At 41.6% G+C, this 16,308-nt stretch overlaps 1 protein-coding gene across 3 annotated transcripts; it reads right to left on the bottom strand.

Moving 5' to 3' along the window:
• Positions 1-2,684: 2,684 nt before the first annotated feature.
• On the bottom strand, positions 2,685-16,038 carry LOC103259962 (butyrophilin subfamily 3 member A3). 3 transcript variants are annotated; one of them, XM_021712104.1, is made up of 10 exons: positions 13,633-13,647; positions 13,418-13,510; positions 12,807-13,154; positions 10,825-11,106; positions 8,013-8,213; positions 7,833-7,853; positions 7,718-7,744; positions 6,918-6,944; positions 6,508-6,534; positions 2,685-4,993 (listed from the first exon to the last, which is right to left on the bottom strand). In XM_021712104.1, exons 2-10 carry the CDS (start codon positions 13,500-13,502, stop codon positions 4,290-4,292), a joined length of 1,722 nt encoding a protein of 573 aa, XP_021567779.1. In that variant the 5' UTR covers positions 13,503-13,510; positions 13,633-13,647; the 3' UTR covers positions 2,685-4,289. The 3 variants fall into 3 exon arrangements, with proteins under 3 accessions (XP_021567779.1, XP_008055803.1, XP_021567780.1); XM_008057612.2 differs by lacking the exons at positions 10,825-11,106; positions 13,633-13,647 and adding an exon at positions 15,950-15,994 and having other exon boundaries at positions 13,418-13,551; XM_021712105.1 differs by lacking the exons at positions 7,833-7,853; positions 8,013-8,213; positions 10,825-11,106; positions 13,418-13,510; positions 13,633-13,647 and adding an exon at positions 15,950-16,038.
• Positions 16,039-16,308: the final 270 nt, after the last annotated feature.

Raw genomic sequence — 16,308 nt, 5'->3', positions numbered from 1 at the left:
GTACAGTTAAGGGTTAGGTGTACAATTACGTTTCATTCAGGCACCCTGTTGATAAGAGGTGTTTTCCCATCCCCCGACAGATATTTGCTACTGTTAATTCCATCCCCCTCCCCCCCATAGTTTCCCAGTACCGTCAGTCATTTTCTTATAGTATTGCATTGGATGTTCAAGGTCCATTATATGAGTGAGAACATGTGATATTCGGATCTTTGTTTCTATGAGAGGTCACTCAGTATTATAGACTCTAGTTCCATCCAGGTTGCAGCGAAATTCATGAAAAATCAGATTTTTTAAAGAACAAATGCTTTTGAGGAACTGCATGCTTGTAAACCGTCAACTTCAGAAAGGGGGGTTTTAGATAAGACTCTTTTCCATTTCCATGAAATAACCAGTCTCTGGGCCATTTGGCCTTTCTTAAACAAAACCTGCCCGGCACCTGGCAGGTCTTTAAAGTTGCAACTTGCCTTTCAAAAGGAAATACCTCTAACTGCTACCACTCCCTTTCTGCCTGGGCTAGTGGGAGTCATCCCCAGTGATTGCCATGAGGCCAACTGCTGATCCCGAAGCAGCTACATGTGCTTATTCACTCAATTATACAAGAAATATATTTGAGCATTTGCTGCATCCTGCCACGCTTAGGACAGATATCTATAAGATGTGATTCTCTCTCCTTATGAGGCCCAGCCCTAAGCTCAACACTAAGTTGTTCAATTCTTGCGTGAAAGTGCTCAGCATAAGGTTATTCCCAAAACAGCATGACCCAGTTCTGGAATCACCTGGCACCAGATACCAAGAGAGAGATGGCAAAAGGAACAAGCCACCCACAGTGGAGAAATCTAGGACTGAGAAAGAGGATCAAAAACAGAATCCTTTTCCAAAGTAGGCTTCTTCTCTGCTCTACAGAGAGATCTTTCATGAGAATAGTTAAAGAAAGTCCTCAGAACTGCTTTTTAAATTTTACTGACCCTTGAACTATCTCTTTTACTTACAGCAACCTCACTCATCACCTGATGCTTCTGGAATATAAATTTAAAGTGAGTTGAGTGGCTAATGAGGGTAAAAAGATAGTAAGTACAGGAACATTCCACCTAGTACTGGGGAGTCCAAGATCCTTGCCAGCCAGGCTGAGATCTGGCTTCAGATTTTTTATGTGAAGAAATGAGGCCCAGGGCTTCTGAAGCAGCTTGTGCCAGAAGCATTTGGCTAAGCCAGGCCTTGACCCTTGCCAAACTGACTGTAGCCAGAGGGAAATACATGTGTTCTAAACAGGAGGATGGTTGATTGCCTATGACGCAGCTTAGTAGGAAAACTGGTTCTACCGGGGAGTGTCATGTTAGATAGTGTCACTGACTCATATTCACTGGCTGGAATAAACAAAGAAGATGGTCATTTTAGCATGATTCTCTATGGACTTCGGTGTATCTGCCAGTCCTGGAAGAACTAGGACCCAGAGCGAACACTGATCCTCCCTTTGCTGTGCAAATAAACTCCAATCTTTGAAGGAAATTTTTGTGTGTCTCTTTTTTTGAGTCACCTCTAGCCATGGAGTCCTGCCAGGTGAAGTCCAGCCATCTTGCTGCACAGGAAAACCAAACCTAATCTAACCTATTTAAATTCTAGATTCTTGCCTCACAGAATCGATAAACATTGTATAATGGTTGTGAAAATTTCTAAATTTTAGGACTGTTGCAATATTAATCAAAACATTTACCTTGTCTCAAGAGAACAAATTTCACAGAATACATAGAAGAAATAATAGTAGACCTCTAAAGGAACTAAAGATGAGAAAATATTCCAAAATCTTTCCATCTTGAAACCTCCTCTCTGAACATCTGCTTTGATCTTCCTTTACTCCACACCATTGTGGCAGGATGCGGCAAATGCTCAAATATATTTCTTGTATGATTAAGTGAATAAACATAGAAACACGTAGCTGGTTCAGGATTAGCAGATGGCCTCATGGCAATCACCTGGAATAACTCCCACTAGCCCAGGGCAGGAAAGGAGTTGATAGTGGTTAAAGGTATTTCCTTTTGAAAGGCAAGCTGAAACTTTAAAGACCCAGCCAAGCCAGGCAGGTTTTGTTTGGGAAAGACCAAATGGCCCAAAGACTAGCCATTTAATGGATATGCAAAAAGCGTGGCTAATTCACAGACTTATCCAAAAAACTCCCCTTCTGAAGTTGAGGGTTTTCTAGTCTGCAGTTCCTAGAAACCATTTGTTCTTTGAAAAATCTGATTTTGTTGAGTACAACCTTGTAAGATTCCAAAGGAAATATGTAATCACTCAACACGACCCCCCTCCCTTACCTAAACAAGGGTATAAGACCCCATGTCTCCTGTTCTGGGGCACTCAATTTGGACGCATGAAATTCTCGGGTCCGCTGTGCTAGCCAGCATAAAAAAGTGCCACTTCCTATAATAGTCTTGGTGTCACGATCTCTCTATTTTTCCTGTTACACCATGAGTGGAAGATGTATTTCCACATCTTCCGGATGAAACTTTTATGCCATTTCCTACTTAATTGGCTTTCTCCTTTCTCTGTCTCACTTTATTTCTACAGTTGTGTTTTCTGAGAGCACTTCTCAAATAAGTGTGGTAGGCTGAATAGTGCTCCCACAAGCCCTCCCAGCAATGTCTCCAGTGAATCCAATGCATGTGATATAAAACATGGCAAAATAAATCTTACACATAAAATTTAAGTTTATTAACCTTAGCATAAAGAAATTATACTAAGTTGTCTTGTTGGACCCAATCTGATCACAAGAGTCCTTAAAATAGAAGGCAGAAGAGACACAATGGAAGAAGAACCAGGAGAAATGAAAGATTGAGAGTACTTCAACCTGCTGTTGCTGCTTTGAAGATGGAGGACAGGAGCTAGGAGTCGGGGTGGGGCAGCCTCTAGTGGTGATCATAGCCTTCAGTTAATAACTAGGAGGAAACTAGAACTTTGGTTCTATAATTGCAAGGAACTGAATGCTGCCAACAGTCTGAATAAGCAAGGAAACAGAATCTTCCCTAGCTCTCCAGAAAGGAACGCAGCCTGCAGACACCTTCATTTTAGTTCAGTGAGATCCATGTTGGACATGTGACCTACAGAACTCTGCGATAATACATTTGTGTTGTTGTAGGTCTCTGAGCTTATGGTAATTCATAATGGCAGCAATAGAAAACTCATACAATAAGAGTTTTGTGCAAATAGTGCCATGAGGTAAACTGTGGAACAGTGGTGAGTACAGCAGGTGTGTAGTCTACTCTATTGTGCTGAGAAGACTTATCAGAGTCTAGAAAAAGCCAAGTTGAAGAGTAATGCTTATGGACAAATTCATTGAACAAATAGAACTTGACAACCACATGCTAGGCAGAGGGAATATGATGATGAACAATAGCAGTGATAATGATGAAGAGGAGTTTTCCTCTAGTATCTGTCAGTTGAAAGGAATATTGGTTCAACATCCATCCATGATCAGGGTGGATATAGCTTTCCTGGAAATAGATTCCATAGTGTGATTAAACATATTCCTGTAGTTCTTTTAGCTTCCTTTGCCCAAATTTCTTATTTCACAGACAATTTTTAGGGTATTAGTGATGCTCCCTGGAAACCTTGAATGTGGGAAGATGGGATCTGGTTCCATGATCACTTATCACATTTATAGGGTGGGAACATCATTTATTAAGAGTATAGACTCTAGTCCCTTCCTCAGTCCTGTGTGATGTGGTTACACTAAGTTTATTCTCTGGACCAAGACAGAGAATTGCATTCTCTGCAGCCCGCAGAGTTGATCCAAAGCAGTGTTGGGTCTAAAGCTCTCATAATCAGCTGAGAAAGAGTCAAGAGGGTATCACCTCCACAACCACCTACAATGATGCCTATCCCAAAGCTGAGCTGGGAAGGGAACCTCAGGGCCGTACATAGTCACTTCTTATGGGGGAAAATCAGGATAGAACAGGTTTATTCAACTTACTATATGAGTAACAATGTTACTTAACAGTGCCCTGCCTCATCGTCCACAGCAGCGAAAGGACACTCTTTCACAGGGGGTCACAAGGATTAAGTAAGGGAAATCCACCTAAAGCACTTAGTACAGCATCTAATGCATTTTAAATTCTCTTGTTAGTTGTTTAGATCTCACCATTTTCACATCAGCTTTAGAAGGTTAGTTCACTTTCCTGCACTTCAGTTTCCTTATCTGTATAAAGGAGACAATAAAGTGGTACCAAACTCTAAGGACTGTCATATGGAATAATTTAATTAATATCAGTAAAGTGCTTCATTGTGTGCATGTAGCTTTATGGTTGTGATTTGTTGCTCTGGAGTGGGAGGCCCTCAGCTCCAGACTGGAGAGGGAGAAGCAGAGACTGTACCTCAGCCTGAGGCTCCCCACTTTGCTCAGATAAGCCCAGGGTCACTGGGGTCTCCTGAGAAGAATCAGGCACTAGGTCAGGAACAAGAGAATGCCACACTTCTTTGGCTGCTGGGCAAATGGTCAGGGCAGTGGGCTCCAAAGTTAAAATTCTGAAAACAGGACACAGAGGCTCAGAGAAGGAGGTATGCAGGAAGGTGTAGATATGAGATCCATCCATGGCATTGTAAAATGAGACCTCTCCAGTCTCATAGTCCAGGAAGACCCCCACTCTTGTAGGGGCCTTGTCAAGAGTCAGTTTGGTCCTAGGTTCAGTGAGAGCCCGATAGTTATAGCCATCAGACAGCCCCATAGTCCAGTATCCATTCTCTGGAGTCATTTTGACCCAACCTTTTCTTTCCACATTTCTCCAACATACTCCGATATGCCACTCTTTCCTGTCTCCCACCTCTACCTCCCAGTAATGTCGCCCTGAAGTGAAGTTCTCACAGCCGAGCACACAGTAACGCCAATCAAATCTCTCAGGGATGTCTGGCAGATTCTGTGGTTCCTCTGCACGCTGCACACTCCTCTGATCCTCGGAAACAATAAGGATGGGGTTTGCTGTTTCTGGATCCAGAAGTACGTCCGCTGTAGAAAGTTTGAGGATGTGTCTGTGAGGTCAGCCCTATATTCTGGATCTCAGAGCCTCAGCATAAAAGGCCTGGGCCTTGCCAAAGAGTCCTGTATCCACAGCCTGGCATACTTAGCCCGCCCTGAATGTGACTCTTTCTTTAATATCATGACACAAAGCACCAGGGATCTTGCGTCCAGTGGAGAATAGAAAGGTAAAATGAGGATAGAGTCAGGGTCTGCCTATCAGATACCATGATGCTGCCTCAGGAAGCAACAGGGCCTTTTTTCTATGTTTTTCTTGTTTCCTTCCCTAGATTGGTTCTGCCCACTTACATTTTATCGTCATAAATTTAATCTTCAATCTTTACTCTACCACTCATGAGCTGAGTGGGTTTTTCTTTTCTGTAGTCTATAATTCTACGCATCTAAGTCATGCAACATTACGGAGCCTTATCTGAAGCATTTCTTTATGTGAAAAATGTGAATAAAAATACAAATATCTTGGGGTGAATTAGACAATAATGTAATTTACTCAGCTTAGGGAAAGGCTTGGGGGAAGCATGTGATGTTATAAAAGCTGCCAGGGCTTCCTCTGTGCTAGGGTCTACATTGGGGACTTTATATGCCCCCAGATCCAGTCTCTACACTTCATCTTTCTCCACCCTTTCTGGGTCCCAGGAATCTGTCCTCTGTGGACAGTGTCACTGGGCTCTCTTGTCCTCTGGTTTGCTGTTGGGTTTGGCCAGTGGGAAGGTCAAAACAGAAGCACAACATTGAATATCCCTTCTTCCTCCCTGCCAGTATTCGCTGGTGTTGCTCTGCAAAAACCTGACTCTTCTCAGAGTCTCTTTGACTACAGCCTCTTTTGGGTTCTCGTAACTGCTCTTCTCTTTATCCCTTCAAGCCAAGAGGTGGAGACAGCTCCCCACTGTTGTGTCCCTGGGGCACTGAACATTCCCTTGTTGCTTTCCCTTAACCCGATTCTCTCCAAATGCCCTTCAAACACCTGTTTTGAACCAGTCACTCTTTCTTGCTAGGATTCTGACCAATGAATATCCATCGCCTCCATCAGTCTTCACTTCAGCCCACCAAAATATAAATTATAATCATCATTTAAAAATGTAGAGGCCAAAGGCCAGAACTCAGAAAAAGTAAATCCTCTGAGGAAACACAGAGGCAGCAGGTGGCATATGAAGACTAGGAAGGGCAAAGTTCTTTGGGCAGGCATTGCCTTCTTTCTTCGGCATTTCTCATCCTTACTATCCCTCCGGTATAATTCAGTGGACATCTCCCTCAACTCAACTCCACATTCTATGCCTCTTCCTTCCCATAAAGTTCTGTGGGAGCCCAAGAGAACAATTCTGTCTGGTTCCCTGGGCTCTCAGCAGAAAGGAACCTGGAATTAGGCACACTTTTCAAGTTGGAATTTAATGTTGCCCATCTAAAACTCACTTATGGGAATTTTCTTTTCAAAATCTTAAGCACTGGAGAAGAAACGGGGATTATGGTCCCTCAGGTTGTTGACTCACCAGCTTGGAAGAGGGCCACTTTCCATTCTGAAAGGAGAGAGATACAATTAAGAAACAAGTTCATGTTTTTGTTCGTCCCCACCTCATTCTCCTAAGTCTTTTCTCTCCTTCTCCTCAGAGTCTCTTCCAGTGTCTAGCTCTCTTCCTCTACAACTCTGATGGACCAGGAATGGCAACTTCTAAAATATGGTGGGCTCCATTCCCTCTGACATGAGGGGTGCATGGGTGCCAGTAGTGTCAGGGCTCTCTCAAAGGCTCCAGAAAAGCACAAGTGAATCCCCACAGAAATTAAGCCTTTGGGTTAGATCTGACTATTCCAATTGAGAATATTAATGGGTCACAGCAGAGAAAAGTTTGCAATGTTCAGGGCACATGCCCCCAGATACTTAGAGAACATCAGGGTCACTCACCAGCATAGGTCTGAGACTTCTCCCCACCTACAATGAAAGAAAGGTAGAGATGTCACCTGAACTCTGCCATGTCTTAGTTGTCCCCTTTCCCTTCTTTTCCCCCCCACCTTTTCTTTCTTTTTACCACTCTACCCTTTCTTTCCTACCATTTTCCTCTGCAGGTTCAATTCTCTCTTCCTTAATATCAAGTTTGGGAACATCAATAGAATGCTAGTGACATGGCAGGCACTGTGTGAATACCTTCCTGATGGAGTCCAGCTGACCCATTATGTATATATATATTCTTCTGTCCTGGGCATAGGTGTCACCATGTCTACATGTATATGTATGTATGTATAAGACCCATCTATCTCAATCTGTATAATTTCTTACCTTCTTCTGAAAATAATTTGGGAAACTCAATGAGAAATTTCAGGGACTAATTTTTGACAGCAGTTAAGATGCATCTGTACCAACTGAGCCACTGAAGCTACTCCTGCTTATGAGACACACTTCTCCCTTCCCTCTTTTCTGATTTCCTTGTTCTTTATTATCTCCTATCCTTCTTTTCTTCTCAAGAGTCCATAGATTATGTATAGCAACTAATGAGGTTCCTGCCACACAGAAGGCACCTCATCCCCTCTTTCCTCTTTCCTTTCAAGCCAGTGCCTTACAGAGCTAAAGTGTTTGTTTGTTTGTTTTCCCCTGGAAAAATGAATCCAGAATCAATTCCCAATCCTGCTCAAAAGTTCAGCATTGGAAAATATCCAAGCAGAGAGACTCATAGATTCAAATTCAGAGACCATGTCAGAGCTACTTACGAGCCATGTACTGGATTCTTCTCCACTCTGCAATGGAATGAACAGGAAAGAGTCATCAAGGCATTTAAAGCAGGACTAGGAAGACATGCTAGTCTCTAGGGGAGTGGGGACTTACTGAGTTCCTCCTGGAGCTTCTCTGGAAAATAAGCAGAAAAAATAATGAACTGTTATGGGAGAAGAGAGTTTCTACAAAATAAACTTTAAAAATGACACAGTAGCCAGGTGAGGTTTAGTGTGAGGTATTTGGGTTGGCTCTGTAACCCAAGGGCTTAGATTCCTTTTTGGGGTCAGATACCTCTTGTGCTTTTTTCCTGCTCCGTTGCGGCATATTCTTTTTCTTTCAGCATTTGCTCTCTTTCTGTCTCCTTGGTTAGAGCGTTATTTTCCTTCTGCTGTCGCCACAAAAAGTAACTGGCTCCTGCGAGAAGCAGCAGCAAGACAGGCAGGGTCCCTGCCAGGGCCTTGATCCAGGGTTCAGAGTTCATGAAGAAGGGCTCTGCAAAGGGATAGGTTGTGGGTAGCGGTGGCTGGCGATCTTCCTACCCATCCTGCAGCACCTGAGCTTTAGCTGTTCCTCCAGAGTGGGAGGCACAGAATTTATCTCATGGGGTTAAATAAACCTTCTTTTCCTAAACTCTTTGTAAATTCTAAGTAAGTTTTTGGTAAACCCTTACTACAGCTTGCTACTATAACTTGTGTCTGCCTCTCACATTGAAAGTGAGTGTCTGGAGCAGAGTCATACATATATTTTCTACTTATTTTTCAATAGGTAGTACATTTAAATAGTTCAAATATAAAAATACTTACATAACAAGTCATTCAAGCCTCCCATCCATCCAGTTCTTCCTGCCTCCCTTCATTTATTAGCTTCTCTTTAGTCAGCTAAATGTGATGGTTAAGAAAACTTTGGAGTCAGAGGGTATGACTCCTCTACATGACTAGCAATGTGATCCTGGACTAATTACTTAACCTTTCTGGTCCTATTGAGATTAAAAGTGTTAAATTAATGCTTATAAAGTGCCTGATCTAGAGTATTATGCAACTGCTTGTTAAATTTTAAAAAGCATGTTTATTGCAGCATTTTTTCACAATAGCAAAAACATGGAACCAACTGTGCTGCCCATTGAAAGTGGACTGGATAAAAAAATGTGGTACATATACATGATGGAATATTATGCAGCCATAAAGGACAAAATTATGAACTTTGCAGCAACTTGAATGGACTTAGAGTCTATAATACTCAGTGACCTATCATAGAAACAGAGCTCTGAGTACCACATATTCTCACTCATAAGTGGACCCTGAACAATTATCATAACACTATAAGAAAGGGATTTGTAGTAGTGGGAAACCACCAGGGGTCGGGGGGGGCACACTTCATTAATAAGGATATCTGATCTCAAACCAGGTGAAGTGGGGACCAAAATGAGACCTAAACTTTACCTGTACGATGACCATTTGTATACCTAATCCTGAATTATGCCCCACATCTTTAAAATAAAACAAAACAAAAAAATTTTAAAAAGCGGCCTGGCACGGTGGCTCACGCTTATAATCCCAGAACTTTGGGAGGATGTGACAGGAGGATTGCTTGAGCCCAGGTGTTCGAGACCAGCCTCGGCAATATAGTGCGACCTTGTCTCTACCATAAATACAAAAAAAATGAGTGAGGCCTGGCGGCATACACCTGTAATTCCAACTACTTGGGAGGATGAGGAAGAAGGATCACTTGAGCCCAGGAGGTGGTGGCTGTGATGAACTGTGACTATGCCTCTGCACTCCAGCCTAGGTGACAGAGTGAGACATCAACTCAACAAACAAACAAAAACAAACTAAAAAAGTGTCTTGCTCTTTCTGTGTAACTGGTAGATCTTTCCATATTAGAATGGAAAGAGTTATCTCTATTTTTCTTTTGCATAGTTGTTGGCATTCCTTTGTATGGAAATTCCCCAGCAGTCTACATTTGCGTGGTTTCTAAACTTGCAAATTTATAATCAATGCTATAAGAAATAATCTTTTACATAAGTAGTCTCACACAAATGCAAGCTTATCTATCAAATAAATTCCCATGGTGGAATTTTGGATCAATAAATATGTAGTTTAGATAGATATTGCTGTATAGCCCCCAATTGAGATTGTGCTAACATACACACAAAATATATTACAAATTACACTAGCAAATGCCTGAGAGTTACTGCTTCCCTGCATTTCTCCATCAGAATGTGTTAACAACCAATTGAGTTTTGTTTTTTGCAAATATCAGAAGTAAAGAATGTTTTAATACATCTTTCTCTAAAGAGTGAGAATGAACACCCTTCTGTGGGTTATTTCATTTTCTTTCTTTCTTTCTTTCTTTCTTTCTTTCTTTCTTTCTTTCTTTCTTTCTTTCTTTCTTTCTTTCTTTCTTTCTTTCTTCTCTCTCTCTCTCTCTCTCTCTCTCTTTCTTTCTTTCTTTCTTTCTTTCTTTCTTTCTTTCTTTCTTTCTTCTCTCTCTCTCTCTCTTCCTTCCTTCCTTCCTTCCAGACAGGATCTGCTCTGCCATCCAGGCTGGAGTGCAGTGAGGCAATCATAGCTCACTGCAGCCTTGAACTCCTGGCTTCCATGATCCTCCAGCCTTGGCTTCCAAAAGAGTTGGAATTACAAGCATGAGCCATCATGCCTAGTCCCTATGTGGTAAATTAATAATCTATACTCCTGGTTAATTTTTTTTACTAGGATGTTTTAAATTTTCTTACATTTTAAGGAGATTAGAGCTTTCTTTAAGATATGAGATGTGTTTTATATATATATATATAAAACACATCTATATATACACATTTTTTTTCCATTTTGTCATTTGACTTCGCCTAAGGATCTTATCTTAACCATTTCCCACCAGTTTCCATTGCCTGTCACAGCATCTGGCAGATGGGAAAGGTTCAGTAAATGTGGCATAAAGAGTTTTAAGGGATAGAGAAGCTTCCCAGAAGCAAGGAAGAGGATCCAGGTCCCTGCTCTGGCCTTATATTCACTGCAGAGATCATGTCAACAGCAGAGACTCACACAACTCCTTTCTTTCGACAGTCACAGCTTAGCTTGGTATACCTAGGGCTAAGCAGGGTACTGACCTGTGATGGAAATCCTGGCTGTCTTTTCCTGGCCAAGGAGAGAATTTCTGATGATACAGGATAACCCCTCTCCTGAGCTGCCTCTCATTATCACAGACGCTGCTACTGCATACAGGCCCACTCTGTCTGCAACCACAGGTGCTGCCGTAGCTGGGGTGTTCTCTCCTTTGGCATCTTTCCACTGTATTTGGGGCTGAGGGTACCAGCCTGTGGACCTGCACTCCAGATGGATTCCTCCATCTTCATAACTCCTCACTTCAACATGAAGATCAGAACCCAGTGCTGTGGAAGGATAAATCAACCTAAATTATTGGAAGCCTACTGTATCAGGGAAGGCCTCAACAGGAAACCATGGAAAATCACATTAGGTAATTCAAGGAGGATTTTATTCAAGAGCTGTTTACAAAAGTGTGGTCGTGGTGATGGGAAAACCACAAGGGCTAGTGATGAGCCCCCAGGACAGTAACTATGGGGATATTTTCACTCATCCCTAAACCTAAAGGGAGGAGAGGAGAAAGCTCTTTTGAAGACCTAAAAGAAGAGAGTCATGTATTGAGGGCTTTCTTGCAGCAAATAAGGGGACCCTTTAGGGAACAGTCAGGGATAATTTCTCAGATTCCTCTCTCTTTTTTTCCTATCTCCATTCTCTGCTATAGCTTCCCATCAACCAAACCCAACAAAAAGCCACAGGGCAAAAAATTGCCCTGAGAAAGAGAAAAGCAGCCTCCAGCATCTGAAAGTTGATATCAGGTCTTGATGTCCTTCTGTAAAGCATAAGCAATTTCACAAAACACCAACATCAGACAATGGCATTTTGTTAGATAATGGAAATGAAATGGTGAATAATGGAAAAAACAAGACCATACCATAATCATATCTGAACATAAAAAATACATATACATTTTCTAAACCATAGCAATGACTAAACATACCCATCTGCAATGAGGGACTGCTGCCTTTACCTTTAGTCTCACCCTAGTCTCTTTCCTCTCATAGAAGATTTTATTTTTACTTTTTGTTTCTTGAGTTAGGGTCTCATTATGTTACCCATGCTGGGTGCAGTGGCATGACTATGACTCACCACAGCCTCAAACTCCTGGGATCAAGTGATCCTCCTGCCTTAGCCTCCCAAGTAGCTAAGATTACAGGCACACAAGATTATGTCTGGCTAATTTATTGTATTTCTTTTTTTCTTTTTCTTTTTGTGTAGAGATGAGGTCTTGCTATATTGCCAAAGCTGATTTTGAATTTTTGGTCCCAAGCAATCCTCCTGCCTCGACCTCCCAAAGTGCTGGGATTACAGGCATGAGCTGCCATACCCAGACCCCGTAGAAGATTTATTAAGACTATCACTCACAAAATTGACCTCTCCTACCTTCCAGACAGCATCTAATGAAGAGCAGAGTTCACTTCTGGAAACCTTCCTCCAAATCTCCTAACACAAGCCCAAATTTTGTACTAAGTCTTCTCCAACATCTTATTGAGACATACTACAGTTCCCATGGTATGTGTTCTTCCTCACTGCAACAAGTAATAAACATAGCTGTGTTTTGGGGATGGTCACTGCTGGAGTACATTGGCAGGACATATAGTCCCTCACCTCAAACTCCCAGGGTTCATGTTAGTATCCACCTGGTGTAGCCACAAAAGCTGGTAACCTACTAGACCAAAAGGACTAGTGACTATATGCCAGTCACTGGAGAGATGTTTTCTTATTCTTCCCATCCCTTGGGTTTTACTTCTCTTCATATACCACTGGAAGCCAGTGGAAATAATTCTTTACTTGAGCAAGTAGGGTACAGGAGGGATTCTTCCTGAAGAAAAACTTATCTTTTTCTCAAGGACATTGCAAAACATGGCAGGCATTCCTAGTGGCCATAGTGACAAGCCAAAAGTGTTCTGCAGGGTCTTTGGAGCAGGAACTCTTGTCTGTCCCAGGTCCCACAGAGGAATGAGCTCAGAAACAAAACCCAGAGGCTCACCTGCAACCTTCAGCTCCACCAGGGCTTTCTCATAGAAGTTGTCATCTTGGAAATAACACAGGTAGTTTCCACTGTCAGAGGCTCTGACGTTGTATATTCGGAGAGCAGCCTTCCCTGCAGTGATGTTATTTCGAAGAATCGAAGTTCTCCCTTGATACTCAGCACTCTGTTTGTCTTCCACTTCCTTTCCATCCGCATACATGTTCACTACCTGCCTAAGGCTGGATCTTACCCACCTTAGCTCCATGGTCTCTGCATTCATCGATGGGGATAGGTGACAGGGCAGATCAGCATCTTCACCTACCATGGCCAGGATGGGCCCAGGGGGTCCATGCACGGCAAACTGAGCTGATCGGCACAAGGAGGGAAGCTCCGTCAGACAGTGTTGGTGGTGGGGCCATGAGAGGAAGGGTACTTCCCAGGCAGGGAAGGTGAGGTGTGGAGAATCTAGAGAGGAACATGCCTAACAGAAGCACCGTTTGTCTCTTAATGAAATGTGAACCCTCAGTTTGGGTTGGGACTTCCAGGTATGAGAAGGAGTGAAAAGTTCTAAGTGGGCTTTGATAGGTAATTGTCTGCTTCAGACACACAAAAGAAGAATCATTTCTTACCTGAGCAAGGAGTGAGCGGATGGACCAAAACATGGTAGACAAGGAAGGTGTGCAGAAAGAAGGTCAAGAAACATGCCATTTTCATTTTGATGCCTATCAAGAGATGCCAGAACGGGCAGGGCAGACACTGTGGCCTGAAAAAAGACAAAATTCCACATTGAAACATCCACTTCCCCAGGGCTAACTCCAGTGTGGTGACTCATGAAGATCTTCACTCTGCCAAAAATGTCTGTGCTATCCCATCAGGAAATCATTAACTCCTGCTTGGAAATAATTTAGTGTTCCCACACTTTTTCTGGTACAGCCAAGTCTGAACCTCAGTCATTCTCCTCCAACTAAGGCTGGACACTTCTCACCGGGTTTCCTGGTTTTACTTGTGTCCACCACTGTGGATGTGTAATATTGTAGACTCCTCTAAGCCCCAACTCTCAACCATTGCCTTGGTCAACTCATGGCCTAGTAGCTCTGGGCAAGATCCAGGCAGAATGCCTGGTGAAGGCTCTGGAGTCAGTGAGGGGCTGAATCTACTACTGCTTAATCACAAGGCTAGTGAACAGGAGAGCTGGGAATAAGATCAGATCTTTCCCATTTTCTTTCTTTCCTTAATTGAGTCATTCAATAAATATTTCCTGAGCACCCACAATTGGCCAGGCCCACTATGTTAGGAGTTAGGGATAAAAAGAAGGCAGAAAATAGGTTAAACTTCTATGATTCCCAAACTCTGTAATCTCGGTCATGTGACAAAACATATTTGAACTTTGGTCACTCATAAGATATTATGAAATATGAAATTTAGAATGTGTACAAATGGCCTAGCAATTCTACTTCCTGATATGTAGTCCAGCAAAATACTTGCATGGGTGCAGAGAGAAGCATGTATGAGGATGACACTCATTATTATCTTTTAAAGTATGAAAGTTGTAACCAACCCAACTAGCCACTCACAGGAAACTAGTCAGAGGAATGATGGCTCATCATTGAGGGAATTCAATGCAGCAGTTACAAAGAGTGTTTTATTGTCGCCAGCTTGAATAATCCAGATATACTGAGTGACCAGAAAGCACATTGCAGAAGTATACTAAGGATTCTATTTAAAAAAAAAAAATTAAAGCAAAGCAGTAGATTTGTACATACTTATATGTGTAAATGCCTGAGAAATACCTAAAATCTTGCATACTGTGCTGAAGATTGGAGGTTAAGAGAGTGAAAGGACATTTTGGACTTTTGCTCTTTTTACTTTTAAAATTATTTGAATGTTTTAAATTAAAAATGCTGCATGTTTTACTTCACAATTAATAAGTACAAGTAATTATAGAGACTAGAACATATTAGGGGCTCAGTAAATACTAACTCTAAAACAGCTTTCCCCATCACAAAGGAGCATAAAGGCCACAATCATAGCACCTGCTGCCATGGAAACCTGGGTCTGGGAACTACCTCTGAGAACAAGTCTGTAGATGGGAGTGTGGAGGGGTGAGGAGGAAACAAGGGAATGGAGGTTGGTGCAACTGACTATCCTCCACCCCTGCCTGGAACCTGCACCCACCCTCAGGCTAAACATTACCTTTCAGCACATCTACTGCTCCTCAAAACTTCTCTTCATGTTGATAAAGTGGGACCATTTTTATTATGATTAATCCTTGAGCTAACAATTTCTCCTCTGTCCTCAAAGTGAGAAGTTTTTATTTATTTTTTATGATATTTATTTTTCTTTTTACTTGATTATAAACAATTTTGTAAATGAAAAATATATAATGGAATAAAAGTTTTAAAAATTTGTAGTGGTAATCATATACTTTGCTAGTGGAAATGTAAATATTTCTGGAAGCCTTAAAAATGTAAGCTTTGACCCTAAAGTTCCACTTATAGGAATTAATGTTGAAGGAAAAAAAACAGAGATTAACACAAATGTTTATGTTGAAGGCTGTTTAACACAGTAAAATCTGCAATAGCACAATGTAGATACTACTAAAATACTCAAAATAAAGAAAGGATTAAATAAATTAAATATTTAAATAATGTAATAGATCTTAGCTATTGGAAAGCCTACTCTAGGTTTTGGGGAAATGATGAATGGGAAGAAAAACACTATTCTTAAAATATACAAAACAAGACGTAATGTTATTAAAATTATAAATAATCACACTTTATTAAAAATATGCTTCCTAACGGCTGTATGGAAATCCCTTTTAAGATTTAACCATGCATTGCTTATCAATTTCCTGCCTCTTGTATAAGTATGTTGGCTCAGATTGTTCTACATTATAAACAGTTCTGTAATAAACTATACATCTTTAAAGCTAATTTCTCTTTAGAATCTCAGAGCAGATTACAAGGGTTTTTTTATTCTTTCTTAAGAACATGCAATTGGAATATTTCCTCCTTCAGGTACACACACACACACACACACACACACACACACACCCAAGCACTTGGCCCCTTTCTCAGTGTGAGCTTTCCCTGGCGTGCTTTTCAGGCCCTCTCCTCCCAGGCATTGGAGCTCTGACACTCACCAATTCCCACCACCCTTACCTCTTAGTATTCCTGTCTGAATTCACAGACCACAGAATAAAAGCAGTCAATACTTCTCCATCATTTCTATTACCGTTGAGCCTCCGATCTGAAAGAAGGAAAAAAGGAGGAGCCTGTCAGCTCACCATGAGAAGCAGAAGAGTTAGTTTCTCTTTGGAAGATTTAGCTTTTTGATTGGCTCTGAGGTGATGTTTCTCAACAGTTGCTGGGCAGAAACCACTGGGGAAGGTTAGAATGAAAACTGAAACTATATTGAATAATACACATTGAAGAAAAATTCCAGGCCTACTTCCTCTAGTTTTGAGTTTCTCTGTGTTTACCTTTTTGGATGTTTTGAAAAGTTGTTGCTGTGTGTGTAT

This window comes from Carlito syrichta, unplaced genomic scaffold (assembly GCF_000164805.1).
Source record: "Carlito syrichta isolate Samal-C Ts95f unplaced genomic scaffold, Tarsius_syrichta-2.0.1 Scaffold303073, whole genome shotgun sequence".
Lineage (NCBI taxonomy): Eukaryota > Metazoa > Chordata > Mammalia > Primates > Tarsiidae > Carlito > Carlito syrichta.
The sequence above is the reverse complement of the archived record's forward strand: the minus strand, read 5'-3'. Positions and strand labels throughout refer to the sequence as shown.

Coding starts and splice junctions, on each gene's coding strand:
- LOC103259962 (XM_021712104.1), bottom strand. CDS start 13,502: ATGAAAATGGCATGTTTCTTGACCTTCTTTCTGCACACCTTCCTTGTC. Junction 7,854..8,012: donor GCAGGAAAAAAGCACAAGAG/GTATCTGACCCC, acceptor CTTATTTTCCAG/AGAAGCTCCAGGAGGAACTC. Junction 7,745..7,832: donor GAAGCTCCAGGAGGAACTCA/GTAAGTCCCCAC, acceptor ATTCCATTGCAG/AGTGGAGAAGAATCCAGTAC.